Source organism: Clupea harengus, chromosome 10, assembly GCF_900700415.2.
Source record: "Clupea harengus chromosome 10, Ch_v2.0.2, whole genome shotgun sequence".
Classification (NCBI taxonomy): Eukaryota; Metazoa; Chordata; class Actinopteri; order Clupeiformes; family Clupeidae; genus Clupea; species Clupea harengus.
The window spans coordinates 10,288,376-10,305,120 of record NC_045161.1 but is presented as its reverse complement, the minus strand read 5'-3'; the positions used below and the strand labels follow the sequence as shown (position 1 = coordinate 10,305,120).

At 40.8% G+C, this 16,745-nt stretch overlaps 2 protein-coding genes and 1 long non-coding RNA gene across 9 annotated transcripts in view; 2 read left to right on the top strand and 1 right to left on the bottom strand.

Annotated features, from left to right (window-relative positions):
- The window catches only part of LOC116222160, a 27,529-nt gene extending 15,948 nt beyond the window's left edge, over positions 1 to 11,581 (top strand). For 2 of the 7 annotated variants that reach the window (XM_042708851.1, XM_031575322.1), the window contains 4 exons: positions 6,976 to 7,050; positions 7,652 to 7,743; positions 7,846 to 7,904; positions 8,638 to 11,581. In XM_042708851.1, the coding sequence (XP_042564785.1) occupies positions 6,976 to 7,050; positions 7,652 to 7,743; positions 7,846 to 7,904; positions 8,638 to 8,696 (285 nt within the window). In that variant the 3' untranslated portion in view covers positions 8,697 to 11,581. The remainder of the gene's footprint in view (positions 1 to 6,975; positions 7,051 to 7,651; positions 7,744 to 7,845; positions 7,905 to 8,637) is intronic. The other 5 variants (XM_042708849.1, XM_042708850.1, XM_031575327.1 and 2 more) reach the window with 5 other exon arrangements.
- Positions 1 to 16,745, bottom strand: part of LOC105907099 (torsin-1A-interacting protein 2-like) — an 18,219-nt gene extending 1,474 nt beyond the window's left edge. The window contains exons 1-8 of the mRNA XM_042708848.1: positions 16,562 to 16,745; positions 15,855 to 15,974; positions 15,545 to 15,709; positions 14,911 to 15,075; positions 14,644 to 14,781; positions 14,420 to 14,506; positions 14,247 to 14,294; positions 13,705 to 14,120 (exon numbers count right to left, since the gene is read on the bottom strand). Coding sequence (XP_042564782.1) covers positions 13,705 to 14,120; positions 14,247 to 14,294; positions 14,420 to 14,506; positions 14,644 to 14,781; positions 14,911 to 15,075; positions 15,545 to 15,709; positions 15,855 to 15,974; positions 16,562 to 16,634 — 1,212 coding nt within the window. The 5' untranslated portion in view covers positions 16,635 to 16,745. The remainder of the gene's footprint in view (positions 1 to 13,704; positions 14,121 to 14,246; positions 14,295 to 14,419; positions 14,507 to 14,643; positions 14,782 to 14,910; positions 15,076 to 15,544; positions 15,710 to 15,854; positions 15,975 to 16,561) is intronic.
- On the top strand, positions 4,451 to 5,630 carry LOC116222162. Its single transcript, XR_004164500.2, has 2 exons — positions 4,451 to 4,747; positions 5,563 to 5,630. It is a non-coding gene; the product is annotated as an uncharacterized LOC116222162 (long non-coding RNA).

Genomic DNA, 16,745 nt, shown 5'->3' with positions numbered 1-16,745 from the left:
TACCACAGCCTTCAACTACTGGACAATGCCATGAAATATCAGTGAATTTGTGAAAAGCTGCGGTACACCTGACTTTGGGAAGTTCATGTGGAGTATTTTATTTTGAGGTAAAATAAATACCGCACCGGAGACACAGAGAGCCCTCTCCGACGTTGCAAACCCTCTCCGAGCACCTCTCCGTGGCCTGACGTGCACCTCCCAAATGTTTTAACTATCCGACTCCATCAATCCGTCAATACATCGCTGTTTACCTTGTGGGTAGTAGTATGCAGTGGCGGTTCTACATGGAATTACGCCCCGGGTGAGACCCCCTCCGAGCGCCCCCCCCCCCCCCCCCCCTCAACTTAACCCAAATGTCTCAACAATTGACCTATCGCTAAGCCCCGCCCCCCTTGGCTACTGTTGCTAACAGAGCGTTCACACGAACGCGTTGGAATGCGTTGATCCGTCAGGGTTGACGGATCTCCATTCACTTTGAATGGGGTGACGTCATCCTTTGCCGAACTGAATTATGGCTCCGTTGGGTTCCCGTGCGTTGCGTTTCATGCTTGCAGCAAGAGTTGAAGAATGTTCAACTTTTCGTGAGGCAATGCATGCGTCAGCCAATCAAATTGCCTTTCATGCATAACTGACAGCACAGGCGCTAGCCAATCAGATCCCGTATATGCTTACGTCTAAAACGCGGCAAGCTAAAAAAAAAAAAGATGGCGACCAAACTCCGTAGATGGTCGTATTTGTACCTAAAAGTTGTTTGTTTGACTTTTTTTTGCTTCGATTTTTTTAAAGTTACCGAGAAATAGACACTGTACAATGTAAAAACCCCTTTATTGTAACTGAAAAATACGTCTGATAGGATTTGCGAGGTGTGTGAGCACCCTACCTAATGTTAGCATGCTACCGCTTACAAGGTAAGCAGCTTGCTAGTGGAATGATTGGTTTGTTGACCTGTCAATCTAACTATAACGTCTCTGGTATCAACAGAACCCCACGCTCCAGACTCGTCCTCCGCCATCCGTTTGTACAACGCATTCCAACGTGCACGTCTGAATGCTCCGTCACTCGGACAAACTATAGGAGATGACTAGGGTTCACAATGGCAGCTATCAGTGTCAAAATTATATCCCAAGAGGCTCTAGGCAACTTTTGGAGACAGAAGGACCTGATTTCGTCTAGAAGCCTTCAAAAGGGACTTCATTATGCAATGGAGGGATATGTACAAAATGTATGATAAGCTTAAATTGGAGGTGAGAATTTACAGATCACAATGCAAGGGGGAGAAGCCTCATCTCATGGTCATCACGATTGCAGATAACAACATCCCATACCAGCATTGTTCATGCACCGCAGGGAAAGATTACATTCATTTACCTACAGTTAACTCATCTGGAGAGGAACTGAGATGTAGACCTACGTTTATTAGTTTATTAACTAGCATTGTCCCTGACAGGGCAGTGTCCTAGCGTAGCTATGTCAGTTATCGGACAGTGTCAAACATCGGCCATTCTGTTAAACAATCAAAATGCTAAGTTTAATAATGGATATGCTCAGTTTAATAATGGATTAACATGACAACGTGAACATTTGCCGATAACACACGCAGTCCGATAATTAACACTGTTATGATAATTGTCTAGCTAGCTAGCGCAGCTAGTGAATAGCTAATGTTAGCTAGTTTTAACCAGAGATAACTTGCCTAAGCCTAGCATAACATCAGTGGTGAAAGTAAGCCGGTACTGTCAATGACAATAATGTGAATAATGAGTATGCCTATGATCATGTAGGCTTAGTTGATTACTTTAGCAGAGGAAAATTCCAACCTAACAAGTTCCAGTTGGGAGACCCAGAGGTGAACTGTCCCCCGCGCCCCCTCCCCTTCCCCCTTCTCACACAGGATCTGTGCACTGCACCTTCTTAGCGAGCAGGGGCGCCTGCAGCTGCATGGGGCGCCAATTTGCCAATTCCCAACACAGTGATATGATAGATAATAGAAAACCGCTTCTTGGCCCAGATGATTTTTTTTTTTTTTTTTAAGTGCTTGTGCCGCCCCCCACGTGTCATGAAAAAGTGCCACCCTGGTTGGCCCGTGCCCAAAACCGCCCCTGGTAGTATGCCAACATTAGATAGCTAGCTCAGACACCTCGCAAATCCCCTCAGATGTATTTTTCAGTTACAATGATGGGGTTTTTACTTTGCACAGTGTCTATTTCTCTGTAACTTTTAAAAAATTGAAGCAAAAAAAAGTATAACAAACAACTTTTATGTACAAATACAACCATCCACGGAGTTTGGTCTGCTGCCATCTTTTTTTTTGTAATGCTTTGCAACACCCACAACCGTCGGAGAACCATAAATGAAAACGAGTCCGTCGAGGCAACTGCCTGACACGGAGTCGTAGAAGTATATTTTGGCCTTTACCCCCTAATCCTGTCTGAGGTGATAGACTCACAACAGAAACCCTTCATTAAGGAACGGAAGATAAGGCTCGTAAAGGTAATGATATTTGGGTGTTTATTCAATGTCATTTTAATGAAGTCACTTTAAATTTCGACAATGTTAGACTAGGATTGTAAACGTGTCTACTTTTGGTGACCGCATTCTCAATGTTTAAGTGCATAGTTTTCATCATTCACCTGTTCGTCATGACTCATGTTTCGATATTTGAACATCTTAGGCTAATTTATTTCGGCACTGCTGATTTCAGATTTCAGATTTCGATTGTAGGCCTGTAGCATAGACAAGCAAACAAACAGACAAACAAAAACAAAGAAACAAAAAACTGTAGTTCGCTAAATGCGTCCATTTGACAGTGACTTCTGAACATAACGTGCTACTAAAATGTAATTACTGATGCATCACAGAGTGAAATAAAATTCCATACTCGATGTGGCTTCTTCGCGTCCTGCCAACGTCTGTAGAAGTGGTATATTTTCCATTGCCTTTACCATTGACTGGTGTGTACTGTTGCTTATTTACTGTTTATGTGAATGTGTAGCCTACAATATACAGACTCATGCTCTTTGATTTAAATCGTAGTCGTGAGAAACTGAATAAAAGATACAAATCCTCTATGATGGGCAACAAATGATAATCAAAACATATTTTCCAAAGGATGAGGGATGACGCTAATTGAATTGCGTTGACTAGTTCATTGCACCATTGGATATTATTTATTTTGAAGTTCAAGTTGTCTGTACAATGGACTGAATGATGTTTTAATATAACCTGGAGGAGGACTACCAAAAGTGGTGTGTTCACGACAAAAAAATAAACTGATTACTTGTACTTTGTCAAAACTTTAATATCATGTGGATGGGGTAAATATCAATCTCTCTCTTACATAGAGATAATTCACATTCCATTCATTTTAAATTTGTAATTACAGTGGCACTCCCTAAGCTCTGAGATTAGTCCTGAGATATCACAGAAATGAGGCATTATGCAACAATTTAACCTTAAAATAACCGGCCTTCTTCCTGTTGGACTAGCCAGTAATAACTCATTAGCTGTTTTTCTATGTCTTGTCTTGATGTTTGGCTGTGTTAGGAAAGTTGTCGACTCGCTAGTTTAAATCATAAACATCCCTGCCAATGTTATTTATTAATGAATTCGACGTAGGCTGTATCTTTATTGGTGTCATCCCTTTTGAAGTGAACTAGCTTTAGGGGGAGCTCAGTAGCAAAACATTAAATGGGGCTTTAATAATGCCTCTTAATAATAATCACAATAAGTATAGTAATCATAATCGTAATCATTTCACTTAAAATGTGTTCAGTTAGTTTTCTGTGTTTGCTTGTCAGTTATGAGAAAGGCATGAAGTTGTCTGTGTCCTGTGTGACTCATAGGACTATTTATTTTCTCATGTCACTTTATTTTCTCAGATGTTAAAAGCTGGACTAATCCTGAGCTTTCTGCTGCTGGGAAAAGTGTCTTGTTACTCTGAAGGAGCTAGGCTTGGGCCATTTTGTGAAAATATGGACATTGATCATCCCTGGAGTGGAGCACCTGAAGTAGGCCAGAGGCCATTTCAAATTAAAATTGTACATAATGAGAAGGAATTTTTTGATTATGTCCATCTTAATGGAGGTGATGAGGTGGAAGGTAAGGCTGTAACAACAACCAAGTTGAGTTAAGTGTGTATTTTGAATGTGCATACATTCGGATTATGCTGTAGGAATAACAAATTAGTACATACCTTTAGCCTATTGCCCCCTGGCTGTTTTTACTTGTACTGCACACAGTGAAAACTTACTTACAGCTGCTAATTGTTCAGTATTCTTCATTTGCGGTCTCACTTCTGCTCACTTTTGCAGTGGCTCTGATCTCAGAGATTGATATTAGAGGATTCATGATGGATGGACGGGATGAGGAAGGAAATCCTGCAGGTTTTTTTGTACGTTTAGAGCAACCAGACCGACACACTTCGTTGGATTGCAAGGGCCGTCCGGTAAGTTTCTTAATTGTTTTGAATGCAATTGAATAGTAATACGATTTTTAAAGCCATAAAGTAGGTATTATGTTCAGTTATTCTTTTTGTACTCTTAATACCTCTGTTGAAATCAGGTTTTGAACATAGGTTCTCTTCTGTTGGTGTTGCTTTAGGTTTAACAGCTATAAGTCTAGCCAAATACCTTAAAATTAGATTTTCTCTCTGCATGAAGAACACAACTATGACCCAACGTGATAATCGGGCACAAAGACGTATATCTGGCCGATGGACAACCCTCAGCCCTGGGTTATTCACTTTCAAGTAATGTACAATATATGTCTCTGAATTTTCCAAGAATGGTTATTAACTTAATTTATTAACTGCTGATTGCTAGTGTTTTTTTTACCTCATCGATTATAATAGGTAAATTGATCAATTTAAGATCAATAAGCTGAATACATTGTGACTGATATAGCTTTGAATAACAGCATGCTGAAGTGAAAATTGACAGTCATCATAATCACTCAGTAAGCAAGCAGGAAGATTATAATAAAATGTTTCTAAATAGAGGTACAGTCCTTCAATTTGGTTATTTTCTCCACACATTCCTCTTGCTGTCCATCTAGTGTGTGCGCTCACACATCTCCTGTGTTCGTGCACAGTGCAGGTGGCTCGGACTGAGCAATACACTATTCCACCCAATCAGCATGTAGCTTCAGGAGCACAGAAGGGATTTGATAGGTTGTTATTAGAGTTCAACAGCCATTCACCAGAATTCAGGGCTGTGGCTTTAATACCCTTTCTCAGATTATTTATTTGTCCTAGTCATTAGCTGCGGATTAAGCAGTTCAACGCAACTGCCAGCTAGTCACTACTACAAAATATATTCCTTCAGGTGGATACAGGACTTCCTTTGCCCACTTTGCATCAGGGTCCTGACCAGTCTGACGGGCTTTGTTTTGTAAGAATGAACACCTGGCTGTGCATCATCCCTTACATACCGCACTTATAGTAGTATACCTATAATATAGGTAATCCTAGGTCCTATACGCTGACATTAACATTAGAAAGTGGAACATCATTAGTTTTATTCCTGATACAGAAGGGACATGATTTTTTTTCATGATACTTTTCAGTGCTGCAGTTGTTGCAAACGGAAACTATTGGAAAAGAAAGACAATTGTCCTACCCAGCACAACTCCAGGTACCGTAATAACAGAAGAGACCACTCCCTCCAGTACATGTACCCATGTCCTTAGCTAACACGCCCCCTTCTAAATTAAGGGCGCGGACGCAGTGAGCACATCAACACCCACAAGCCCCACAGATTACAGTATTTTATGTAATTTTTAGTGAGTTGTTGCTACATCCGGACAGAAGAACATTGCAGTAGTCTAGTCTCAACATAATAAAAGCATGGATTTGTTTTCTCTGCATCTTGGAGGGGTAGGACTTTTCTGATTTTGGCAATATTGCGTAGATAAAAAATTATGTCTTTGAGATCTGTTTTCTGTGTGAGTAAGAGGTCTTGGTTGATAATTTCACCAAGATTTTTGGATGCTAGAATTAGAATAATCGGTGTAATAACTTAACAAATGACAACCCCTATGATTGATCAATGTGACCACATTTCAACACACCACAACTGTCCATCTGTGAACTAATCTCCTAATTTCCTCTCCAGAACCAACCCTGCATCAATGGTACCAACAGGTATATGAATAAACAGTTTCAATACTAAGGGTTTTGTATGATAACTCAGTTGTGCCATCCAAAACTTATGCCAAATTGAATATGCTGACTGTTTTGGGCGGCAAAGCATACAAAGTCAGTTTGGATTGCAGTCACATCTACAGGACTTAAGTGAGAATCCCCCATTGTTTTCCTATAGGAGTGTCGCTTCGCTTCACTTTCATTGGTGACTTATATTTCACTGAGACATTCCAATATTATGATCAAAGATATAAAAGCCTGAATTTTGACATTGTTTGCATAATCTGGAAGAGATGTTTACTTATCCTCCAACCAGTCCTTCTTTTAATGTGAAGAAGTGGCGCCATTAAATGTCAAGCAAGCCTTTTTGAGTTGAAATACTTTTATAGTGATACTAAAGACAAGGTCTTACTTGGCTTTGTGTTTTTGTGTTTTAGATATGTGTATTCTCTGCATGGTCTGCTTCACTATGAGGCTTTGTTTGATGTATCCCAGGTTGCTGATGTGGCTTTTCTGATTTCACACTTCCTCAATCTTTGGGGGGCACTTTTCCTGTTAGGCTGCAACCGTGAATCAATCACACGTTTGGTAGGTAGTCAAATACAAGTAGTGATTTTCTCTAAGGAAGTTCAGTGTCATGGCAGTAGCCTATATTACAGTGCCATAAAGCATTTCAAACTAAATCTACCTGCTTTTGTAAGTATTGTATTTTAATGCCATTTACAGTATATGCATTTACATTACTTTTATCCCATTTATTTAAAATCTTGGTTAAAGTTGCACATGTTGCTGTACTGTCACTTAGATGCTCTCTTCTCACTGACCTGTCTCCACAGGCACACAGGCTGTACTCACTTCTCTCCCTCTGTGCAGCCAGCGTCGCCTTGGTTTTCTCCCTTCTGTGTGCTGATGTACGTATACTTTTCCACATGACAGCCTTGCTTTCACTGTCTAACCCTCTGACTATACCACTGTGTTATTAACCATATCAGCACTCACTGCTTTCTTTATTTGACATTGGAGGGATCATTCTCTGCACACCGTTGGTCTGCTCACAGAAATTAACTTATGAATCGCTACCCAACTGAGAACACCTTTCCAGATAGTGGATAACTAAATTGTCTCACAAATGTGTTCTTGTACCTAAAGAGAGAGGGTGAATTGGTGCAAGCACCAAAAGCTATTTTTTTAAGATTAGTTTTACTTGTTAGGATTCAGCCCTCCAATTACTTAAAACAACTTTTCATTATTATAACCAGTGATGAAAACAGTTGCTGCTCATGACCAGCTGATGCTGTTCAATTCACACGAATAGATCCTGTGTGAACAGCTACAAGAATCCACAGCAATCTTCCCTCTATTGCCATGCCATTAGTTATAGATTAACGGCAGGACCTCTTCATTAGAGCAAACAAAGTAAATTCTAGTAGATTTCAATGTGAACAGGCCCTTGCACACGTTGTTTGCTTAAATATGTGTTCCTGCATTTTCTGTTTGTGTGTGTGTGTGTAGCTGAATGTGTTTGCCGTCACAGGTGTTGTGGTGTTTTTGAGCCTCACACAAACAATCATCACTTTTACCCTTTGTGAGCCAAACCACGAACTGTGAGTGTCAGTGAACAGATTTGAGAGCTAACTCTTCAACAGTATCACTTATAAACTACAGCATGTGGAGTGAAGTGGATGCTGTGTTGTTGTGGTTTTCAGGAGGGATATCATGATGTTGGGCCTCAGGACTCTGGCCGCCTTTCAGACAGCTCTCACAGGTAACCAACATGCTAACGCCATCACGCTCCATTCAACTTGAGTGTTAAACATGTAATAAGGGAAGCTTTTTAAAACATTGATGTGTTTGTTAGTGACCCGTTGTATGACGATAGCCAAAGCATTGCAAACATGTTAGTTTGGATATAAATTACAAAATCAAATGCCACGGTCAGGTTTTGTTCCTTAGTTTTAGCTGAGAGTTGAAGTGTGAAAAAGTGGCAAAGAAAAACAAGGTCAATAAAGCCCCAGTGGTTTGGGGCGACTGCTCTGGGTAAAGTCCTGTACAGAATAAATAGGCGGGCCCTAGAGAGAATAGTCCCTCGGAATCGTGTTTGAGTACCATGGATTTGTTTCACAACAACTGGTCCATTAAGTAGAGAAAGAATTTTATTTGCAGGCTCGCCTTTGAAGGTATTTTTAAACCATTGGCCTAAGGGTTTGTGTTTAACTCTCAGGTCAAATTTAACTGACACACCTTGCCTGGTATTTAACTTAAACTAGGGTTGGGACATCAGTTGTCTTATCAAAATTAGCCAAAAAGGTTTTCCTTTTGGCGTGTCTCAGTAGTGGAACTCTGTAAAGGTCTCCTGTGTGAAAGTGAGCCTTACAGATAATTGAGATTTTAATATAAAAAAATATGGTTTTACCCTTAATATTATCATAATCTTCTACAACAACTTCACTCACTTCTAAAAAATATGTTTTTCTTCTGTGTCTCCATCGTGCTTGCAGTTGCAGCCATATTTATGGACCGTTGTGTTCGGTGTGATCTGTGTGGTGTTAACAAATGAAATGGGTAGGCCCATGCACAACAACATCACACCAGCCTAATGTAAACACATGTCCACACACATACATGACACACAATTAGCACACACATAGGAGTAGTTGATATTTTATACAGTATGTTGGTTATTTGACTATAAGTCTAAGTAAAGACTGTTGTGTATTTGTGTATTCAGACTGGGCTGAAAGAAAGAGGCGTTTCCATAAGAACAGAACAAGAGTCTCACCATCCTCAGTGTTCTGAGATGATGTTATATTGGAAATGAATCAGAGAAATAATGAGCACAAATACAATCAATTATGTCATTAGCCAAACTATAAAAGATTGTCACAATAATAATAATTATAATTTAAAGAGTTAAAAGAATGTATCAAAAGACTTCACTGGTGCCCCAGATTTAAATTGAGTGCACATGATGATTTAATTATGTTTCTTTTTTGTTGGTTTGTTTTGATTCTTGCAGAATTTGAGTGAGAAAACCTACAGGTTGGTCCTAGTGAGCTGCTATACCCTGGTTAATGTCTGCTTCACTGTTGTCCCTATTTTAGGAACTAATTTGTGAGTTGATTGTTTCAGTAAACACATATTGTATTTAAAGAGGCGATTTACAGACCTTTGCACAGACCTAAGACCTCTCAATAGTGCCCAGTTTTTCATGTTGATCAGAACCACCACCCTTTTAATTTCAGGGCAGTAACAAGAATTTAACTTCATAGATTGTGTAACATTACATTTCTGCACTCTTGTACGTAAACATATCTTAAGCTTGACTTACTTTTGTATATGATTAATTTCAGTATAAATGTTCTGATACTCTTTAAACTGATGTTTACAGCAATGGCAATGTGCACTCTAGGGTGTGTGGCAGAATAGAGTTTGAATGACTGTGTGGAAGAAGTTACGAGCAACTCTTTGATTTGAATTTGTTCTTTGATTTGAATCTGTGATTTGCCATGCCAAGGACACAAATAAAAACTACAAATTGTGATTCCTACTATCGCATGCAGGTAGGCCTGTGTTAGATTAAAGCTCCAACCCTGGTTTCCTTCAGTATTCACCTGATAACAATTTTAAAGAACTGTATCTACTGGACTCATAAAACATGTAGACAGTTGTGGACTTTGTAATGACCCAAATACCACAGGTAGTGAATACACCCTTTGGTTGTAAACTTTCCTTCCTAGGAAATGCGAAAGAGATCAGGAAAAAAAGTCACAGACATAAAAACATGTACCAATTTGTGACCATAACAAAATGCTACATCAGGACTATCCCACCCTTAACACAACAAATGCACAGTTTAGAATAGCAGCATTTCATCAATGACAACTAAGTTACACCAACTGTGAGCAACTGCATGAGGTGCTAATTAGAATGTCAAAAACTTAACACTCATATCCTATTAATATGAGTTGAGTACACTGCAATACAAAGCTGTGTAGCTAGGCTATGATTATTTAATGAACTGTTTTATTTTCAAACCTGAAACAAGGCTGTTGTACAGAATGTACAGAAAACCACGGCACAACTATCACATCTTGTGAATGTAAATAATTAAATGCTACATCTCCACTGACACACATATTTTGGTACAGTAGCCTATGACAACTCAACTACACAAGTTGTAAGACCTAATAAGTAGATGAGAAGAGTCCAATCTCATGTCTTCTCATGAACTCATGGACTTATTGGCAGATAGCTAGAATCCTAATTAGCAGCAGCCTACTTTGAATGAAATGGGCTGGTCTTCTTAAGCAATGTTAGTTAAGCATTACTTAAGTATATGAATTAAAATCAAAAACCCAGGCGAGGGAGTGTGATGCTCTGGGAATATTGTGCTGGGGTACCCTGGGTCTGGGCCTAAATGTGGGTCTCAATTTGACATGCCACCTACCTGAACGTAAGACACAGTTGTGATGTCTTGAATGCTGACGATTTGTATATCTGCTGCAATGTTAGAAAGAAATAATACACCACAGGCAGTGTTATATTTCATCATACTGACGGCACTGTCACATTGACTTCCCCTTCTGGATGCAGGCCCACACACTGTGATCCCTCACACATATACACCATGTGATGAAGGATCCCTGACCTCAAACCACAGTCTTTGGAGCAATGAACCGTGCACCCTGACCATGACTACAAAGAGCTTGGCTTGTTCGTATGGCTGTCAGAGCACAAACTCAATCATAGTGACAGTACTCCCTCACTAATCAGTTCTCTGTTGTCTTTGTTTATCACAGTACCTGGCAACTATTCTCAGCCTCAGATAGTGCCACTGACATGCATACGGCTGATGTGCATGAGCAGGTCAAGAAACTGGCAATTTGAATCAGGAAGGATGATTGTGCTTTAACACTGCACACTGTACCAGGAACTGTCATATATAGTTAGGGATAACAGGTTCAAGAACCAAGGATGTCTTTATTATTCCAAAGGTCCGATTTATTGTAGTCAGCACTATCCAAACAAACATCTGACGAACAATGATAATTGGACAATAGATACAACATAAAAATGGGTTAAAAAAAAAAATGCCAGTTAACAATGATTACAACATAAAAGTCACATTTAATTATTTAAAGGGTCAATGACTGTCGGGACAAATTAGTTCTTAAATCTGTTTCTCCTGCATGTTGGCAAATTTGATCTGCAGCCAGATGGAAACAACTTGAACAGGAGGTGGCTAGGATCAGCCAGGATTGACTGGGCCTTCCTCAAAGTCCTGACCTTGTACAGGTGAATTAAGGTCTTACCTGCAATTTTGCTGCACATTTTGACGTACATTGCAATCTGTTTCTATTTTTGAAGTAAAGTCACCCGTACCAGCTGACAAAAGAGAATGAGGACAGATTCAATAAAACAAGAATAAAACATTTGCAAAAAGGTGTTTTCATCATTAAAACTTTGAAACTCACGATAAATATACATGCGCTGATGAGCCTTTCTACACAAAACCACAATTTTGATGTTGCCAGTCACAGTTAATTAATAACAGTGAGTAACTTCCTGGTACCTTTCAGAGGAGCTGGTCGGTGACTGACAAATCCAACTGGCCTCCTGAATGTTTAATTTAAAGTATTATTTTTATTGTTTTCTAATGCAGCTTGGGTTTGCCAGGGTGAGATCATAATAGAGCCCAGGACAGACTGCAGCCTCTTTTGGTATCAAGGGTTTGCACACGCCCAGCTGTGCCTTTGGTGCCTGTCTGGAACAACGTTCTCTGACCTCCGTTGCCCCTGGGCCTGCCTGGTGCTGCTACAGTGGCATCTCCTAGCATCCCATTCAGAACGTCAGGTTACCTAGGAAAGGTCCGCAGTTGTCAGTCCTGGTCCTAGATACCCCACACTCTACATTAACTGACTGAACTCATCGGTGGTGTTGTTTAGCTAAACAGACCTTATTTAGCTAATTAAGAGCATGACAATTACAATGTCTTCTAAAGTGTCGACCTGGAGCGGAGATGTCTATTTACTGCAGACGGGTGACAAAACCAGCTCCTGTTCTAGGAGAGCACACATGACGGCACATGACCAAATGAAAACAGAAGACGTAGACGAACTGCCCAAGAGACTGGTTAGAAAATATACAGCATTTTTTATTTAACAAAGTCAACAGCATTAACAAAGTATATCTTTCACAAAGGAATAAAAAACGAAATTAAGTATTCCGAACATATCGCCTTTTGACCCATTAAGAAACAAGGAGGAATCAGTGCAGGAGATGGGACAACCTCATTAGAATGGTGAAGAGTTGGGAACAGAACAGCTTTCATGGAACAAGCATGAAGGAATTCCAAACACAAATACACAACACACACAGAACTTATTTATTTTTTCTAACATGTTTCATAAACAATTTATAAAATAGAAACCTTTGGGTCTGATTTTAAAATAAGATGTCCTTTATCTCAGTCTTTATATAAATATTTTCTTTCAATGCCTTTGAGAGGTCACCCACCTTTGAGAGCAGACAGGGCGCAAATGGAGAGAGTTCACTGCATGTGGGGGTCCATGCTCTTCAATCAAATCCTTACAGTTCAGCACTGTATCTGTCAAACAAATCAAGAACTCTCTCTGTGTGGCTTCATATCTCATGAACTGAGATTGGTGATGAACAGAAACCATCAGAAATAAACCTGAACTCAGTACAGCTCAGTACAGTATCCTATTGTCAATCACAGATATCAACCCTCAACACTGATGTAATTCATCTTAATCAATCATCATAAAAACACACACGGACAGCTGTAGAGCAGATCTTCTGCTGGGTGACTATAGTGCATCAAGTGGTGCTTCCTGAACACATTTCAAATGCGATTCTTCACTGATTTTATTCCTCTGTTTCTCTTAGTTCTTGTCACCAACTCTTCCACTTGGTTGATGCTGATCTCAGGGCCCACTGCATCCTGGGGAAGGAGGACGGTGAAGGCCAGGAGAGGATGCTTGAAGGCAGCGTTCTCGTGGTCACAGTAGCGGTAGAAGATGAGCGTGGAGCTCGGCGGCAGCTCTTCTAGGCGGTGGATGACGGCAGCTGGCTTGTCACCCTCAAAGGCTTCTCTCAGCTGGTTGTCCAGATCTAGCTTCACCTGATGCGAGAACGGATAAAGTAATGAATGAATGAGTCATCGAATGAATGCATAAATAAATAAACAAACAAACAAACAAACAAACAAACACACACCACACCAGCAAACATCTTGTGTCCAAAATGTATTATCTAGTTTGCCAGGCATGTTTGGGATAAAGAATGCATCTGAAAGACTGAACTCATGCTGACTGACTGTAACATAATGAGTCATGCATTTTTGTAGCTGTGCTCTAGAGGTGCACCTGACACACTTCTATGGGCAAAGTTCAGTACTTCAGCCTACCTTACAAGCAACTACATGACGTAACCATCATAAGCCAACAGCAATCGAACTCTGTATCTGAACTATATTTATCTTCTTCCTGATCACTGCACCACAACACTTCCTCTGCCACAGATAATCATACCTATGCTCTCACCTGATTACTATCCTTGTGAGCTAGGCTAGCTCCATCCACCTGCAACACAGAGCCGTTGACTGCAGAGGAAAAGGCAGAGGCCAGGCGTGCAGCCAGGCATCCCAGCGTCCTCTCTGCCTCGCTGCCCCCTGTCAGGATCAGGCTGACGGGCTCAGAGGGTTGGGCTGTCTGCAGGTGGCGCTGGAGGTGTATGCGGCTGCGCCTCCAGAACTCTTCCCGCTGGCTGTGGAAGTGCTGCTCCAGCGCCCTCAGGTGGCCAGAGAAGGCGTCCAGGGAGGCCTCCTGCGTGGGCTGTAATTCCTCACGCCTGTGGAGGGATGACCACGGGAATCTCTGATAGCCCAGCACGGCGATGGAGAGGGTGACGCAGAGAAGGAAAAGCCACAGGATGAAAGTGTAAACGCGACTCACACCACCTGCGCAGAGGAAGAAAAGAGGAACAGAACTTTTGTATATGTCTAGAAACGTCTAGAAATACTCTGTATATGCATGCAGATATACTTTAAAAAATGCCTGCGAGTAAAACCAAAAAAATACTGTACCTTTAGAGGGAGGCTTGGTCTTGACTTTAGGCAACACTCTTGTAAATTCTTAAAAAAAAAAACACACAAAACAAATAACTCAATTATTTACAATTAATTTAATAGTTCATGTCCTTTGACTGATAAAAAAATGAATGCTGTGCGACTGGTTAAAAATATGAAATCTGACTTACCTGCTTTTTTGGAAAACTCTTTTTTAGGTGAGATGTTGTTTGAAGTCTGGTTTTGATCCAAGCCCCGTCGACTGGTTCTAGGCAAATCTACGCGAAAACACAATGGATATGACAGGAGGATTAATATGAGACATCATAAATCTTAACACTCTCAGACCCGTACATGACATTCATCCAGATCTAAATGGGCAGGCCCCATGCCTTGAGACTATGTGAGCAGGTACCTGGTAGCCCCTCCTGCATCTTGCTGTGGTACTGCTTGATGCTGCTTCGCACAGTTTGGCTCTCAGTTCTGCTGCCTTGCTGGGGTACTGGTCTGGTGGGGATGTGCAGAGAAGCACCAGAACCTCTTTTTGAAGGCTCTAAAATTCACACACATAAACACACAGACATAATAATAATAATAATAATAATGAATAACCATGTCTAGTTAAAGGTAAACTGGTTCAACTCAGCTCATTGATTTGTGGAAGAGCGGGGTCTAGTCTCACCTGTGCTGTGTTTAAGGGCCTTTATGCCCATTCCTGAGTTTGTTGTTGTAGGGTGAATGGACCTGCGACTCCTCAGGAGCGCTCCGGCCTCCACTGGCTCCAGCTGAAACACCTTCCCTGTGCTTAGGGGGAAACTCTTCAGTGGGCTCAGCCTGACTGATGCTTCTGTGACAAAGGAAGGACAAGGGTTCAATACACATTTGAATTATCTAGTACTAACATTATTCAGGACTTAAATGTTATGATGCATATCTACCAAAACAAGCATCTGAACATATACAGAACACAGGTCAAAATAAGACCTAAAGAAACTGGATTTGTGGGAGTTCAGTTCACTAAAAAAAGAAATCACTAAAACCTAAAACGTCTCTGCTGCAGTATACAGTACAAAACAGCCTTAAACCGTGTTATACTTCAATTGCAGAGTATCAGGTCACTTGCACACCATAATGTCAGTTCAATCACAAAATCACTTCCAGAATTGCACTAGTCAGTATGACTCCTCAGGTCAGTAAACTGAGTAGATTAGCAAAACTCTAACATCTAACTGGTGATCTTTATATGATCCTACCTGCTGGGACTAGCTGGACACTTGAGTGAATTCATTTCAATGGGAACTTTTAGGGTGTCTTACCCCTTATAACAGGCTGCAGCTTATCCTCCTCCTCCGCCGAACTCATGTCTTTATTTTCATCAGACTCTGGGTCGTCTCCGTCCGCTTGCAGCTGCATCTCGTCGTCGCTGTCACCTGCACCTTCATCCTCTGTCGACAGCATGCTAAGCCTTTTCTTGGGTGGCTCTGCTTAATTTCAGCATCCAACGAGTAGTTACATATTTTCCCCACAACAAATGCACTGACAAGTTGTAATTATGATGATTCACTTCGTCCACAAGTAATTTTCAACTCTTCCCGGTAACGTTAGGCTACTGATAGTGGCTCTTACCCTCATCATCGGTGCTTGGAAGCCTCTTCCGGCTCTCAGGTCCATTGACCGCACTACCACCGGAATGTTGAGCATCTCTTCGCGTTCTCTTCAAAGGCTCTCTCGGTTTCAGCACAACTGCTGTGCAAGGCAACGACATATGGACTAAAGTTATTTCACTGTTTGTTAACGTCAGCTAGCTAGCATTTTACGCCCAACCGAATAAGGAAAGTGAAACTAACTTGATGCTCGACATGACTTAACGAATGAGTAGTAATGTTAATACCGTTAAGATAAGTTGGTTGAGGTTTGACTTAAACTTTTCCTGAAGGCTACTTGTCTAAATAACACCACATAAGCCAATGTAGTCAGTGTTGACATTCGGAAAGAAAATAAGTATCGTGGGTGAAACTCAGTTATGCTAGCTAGCTGGTTAACATTACTTGGCTACACCCGTTAAGTTAAACTGAATCCATTTCCCTTTCCAGATCGTTAACCCAAATATAACGATACTAAACTTGGCCTGGCTCTTGTAGCTGAATAGAACATGTGTTATAGAATAGATATGTATGCAATCATAGCTGGCCAGAGTGTTTCAGCTAACGTTATATTTTCTCACGTGTCACGAATGTCCCGCTTACAGTAACGTAACGTATGATGAACCAACAAACTTCACGTTACATCTTAGCTATGGCAGAAACATAAATAACATCACTTTTGTTTACCACCTTTTGTTGACTGTCTTGTTACCCTCCTATTAGGCGGCTCAGTGTTGGTTATACGTGTATCACCAGATTCCATTTTCAACTGTTTTAATGTTAGTAATCGCGGTTACATGGGCATATCAAACTTTTGGGACCCCATTGACGTTAGCTCCGTTAGCACAAAGTGTAGTTTCCCTACGGACTACTT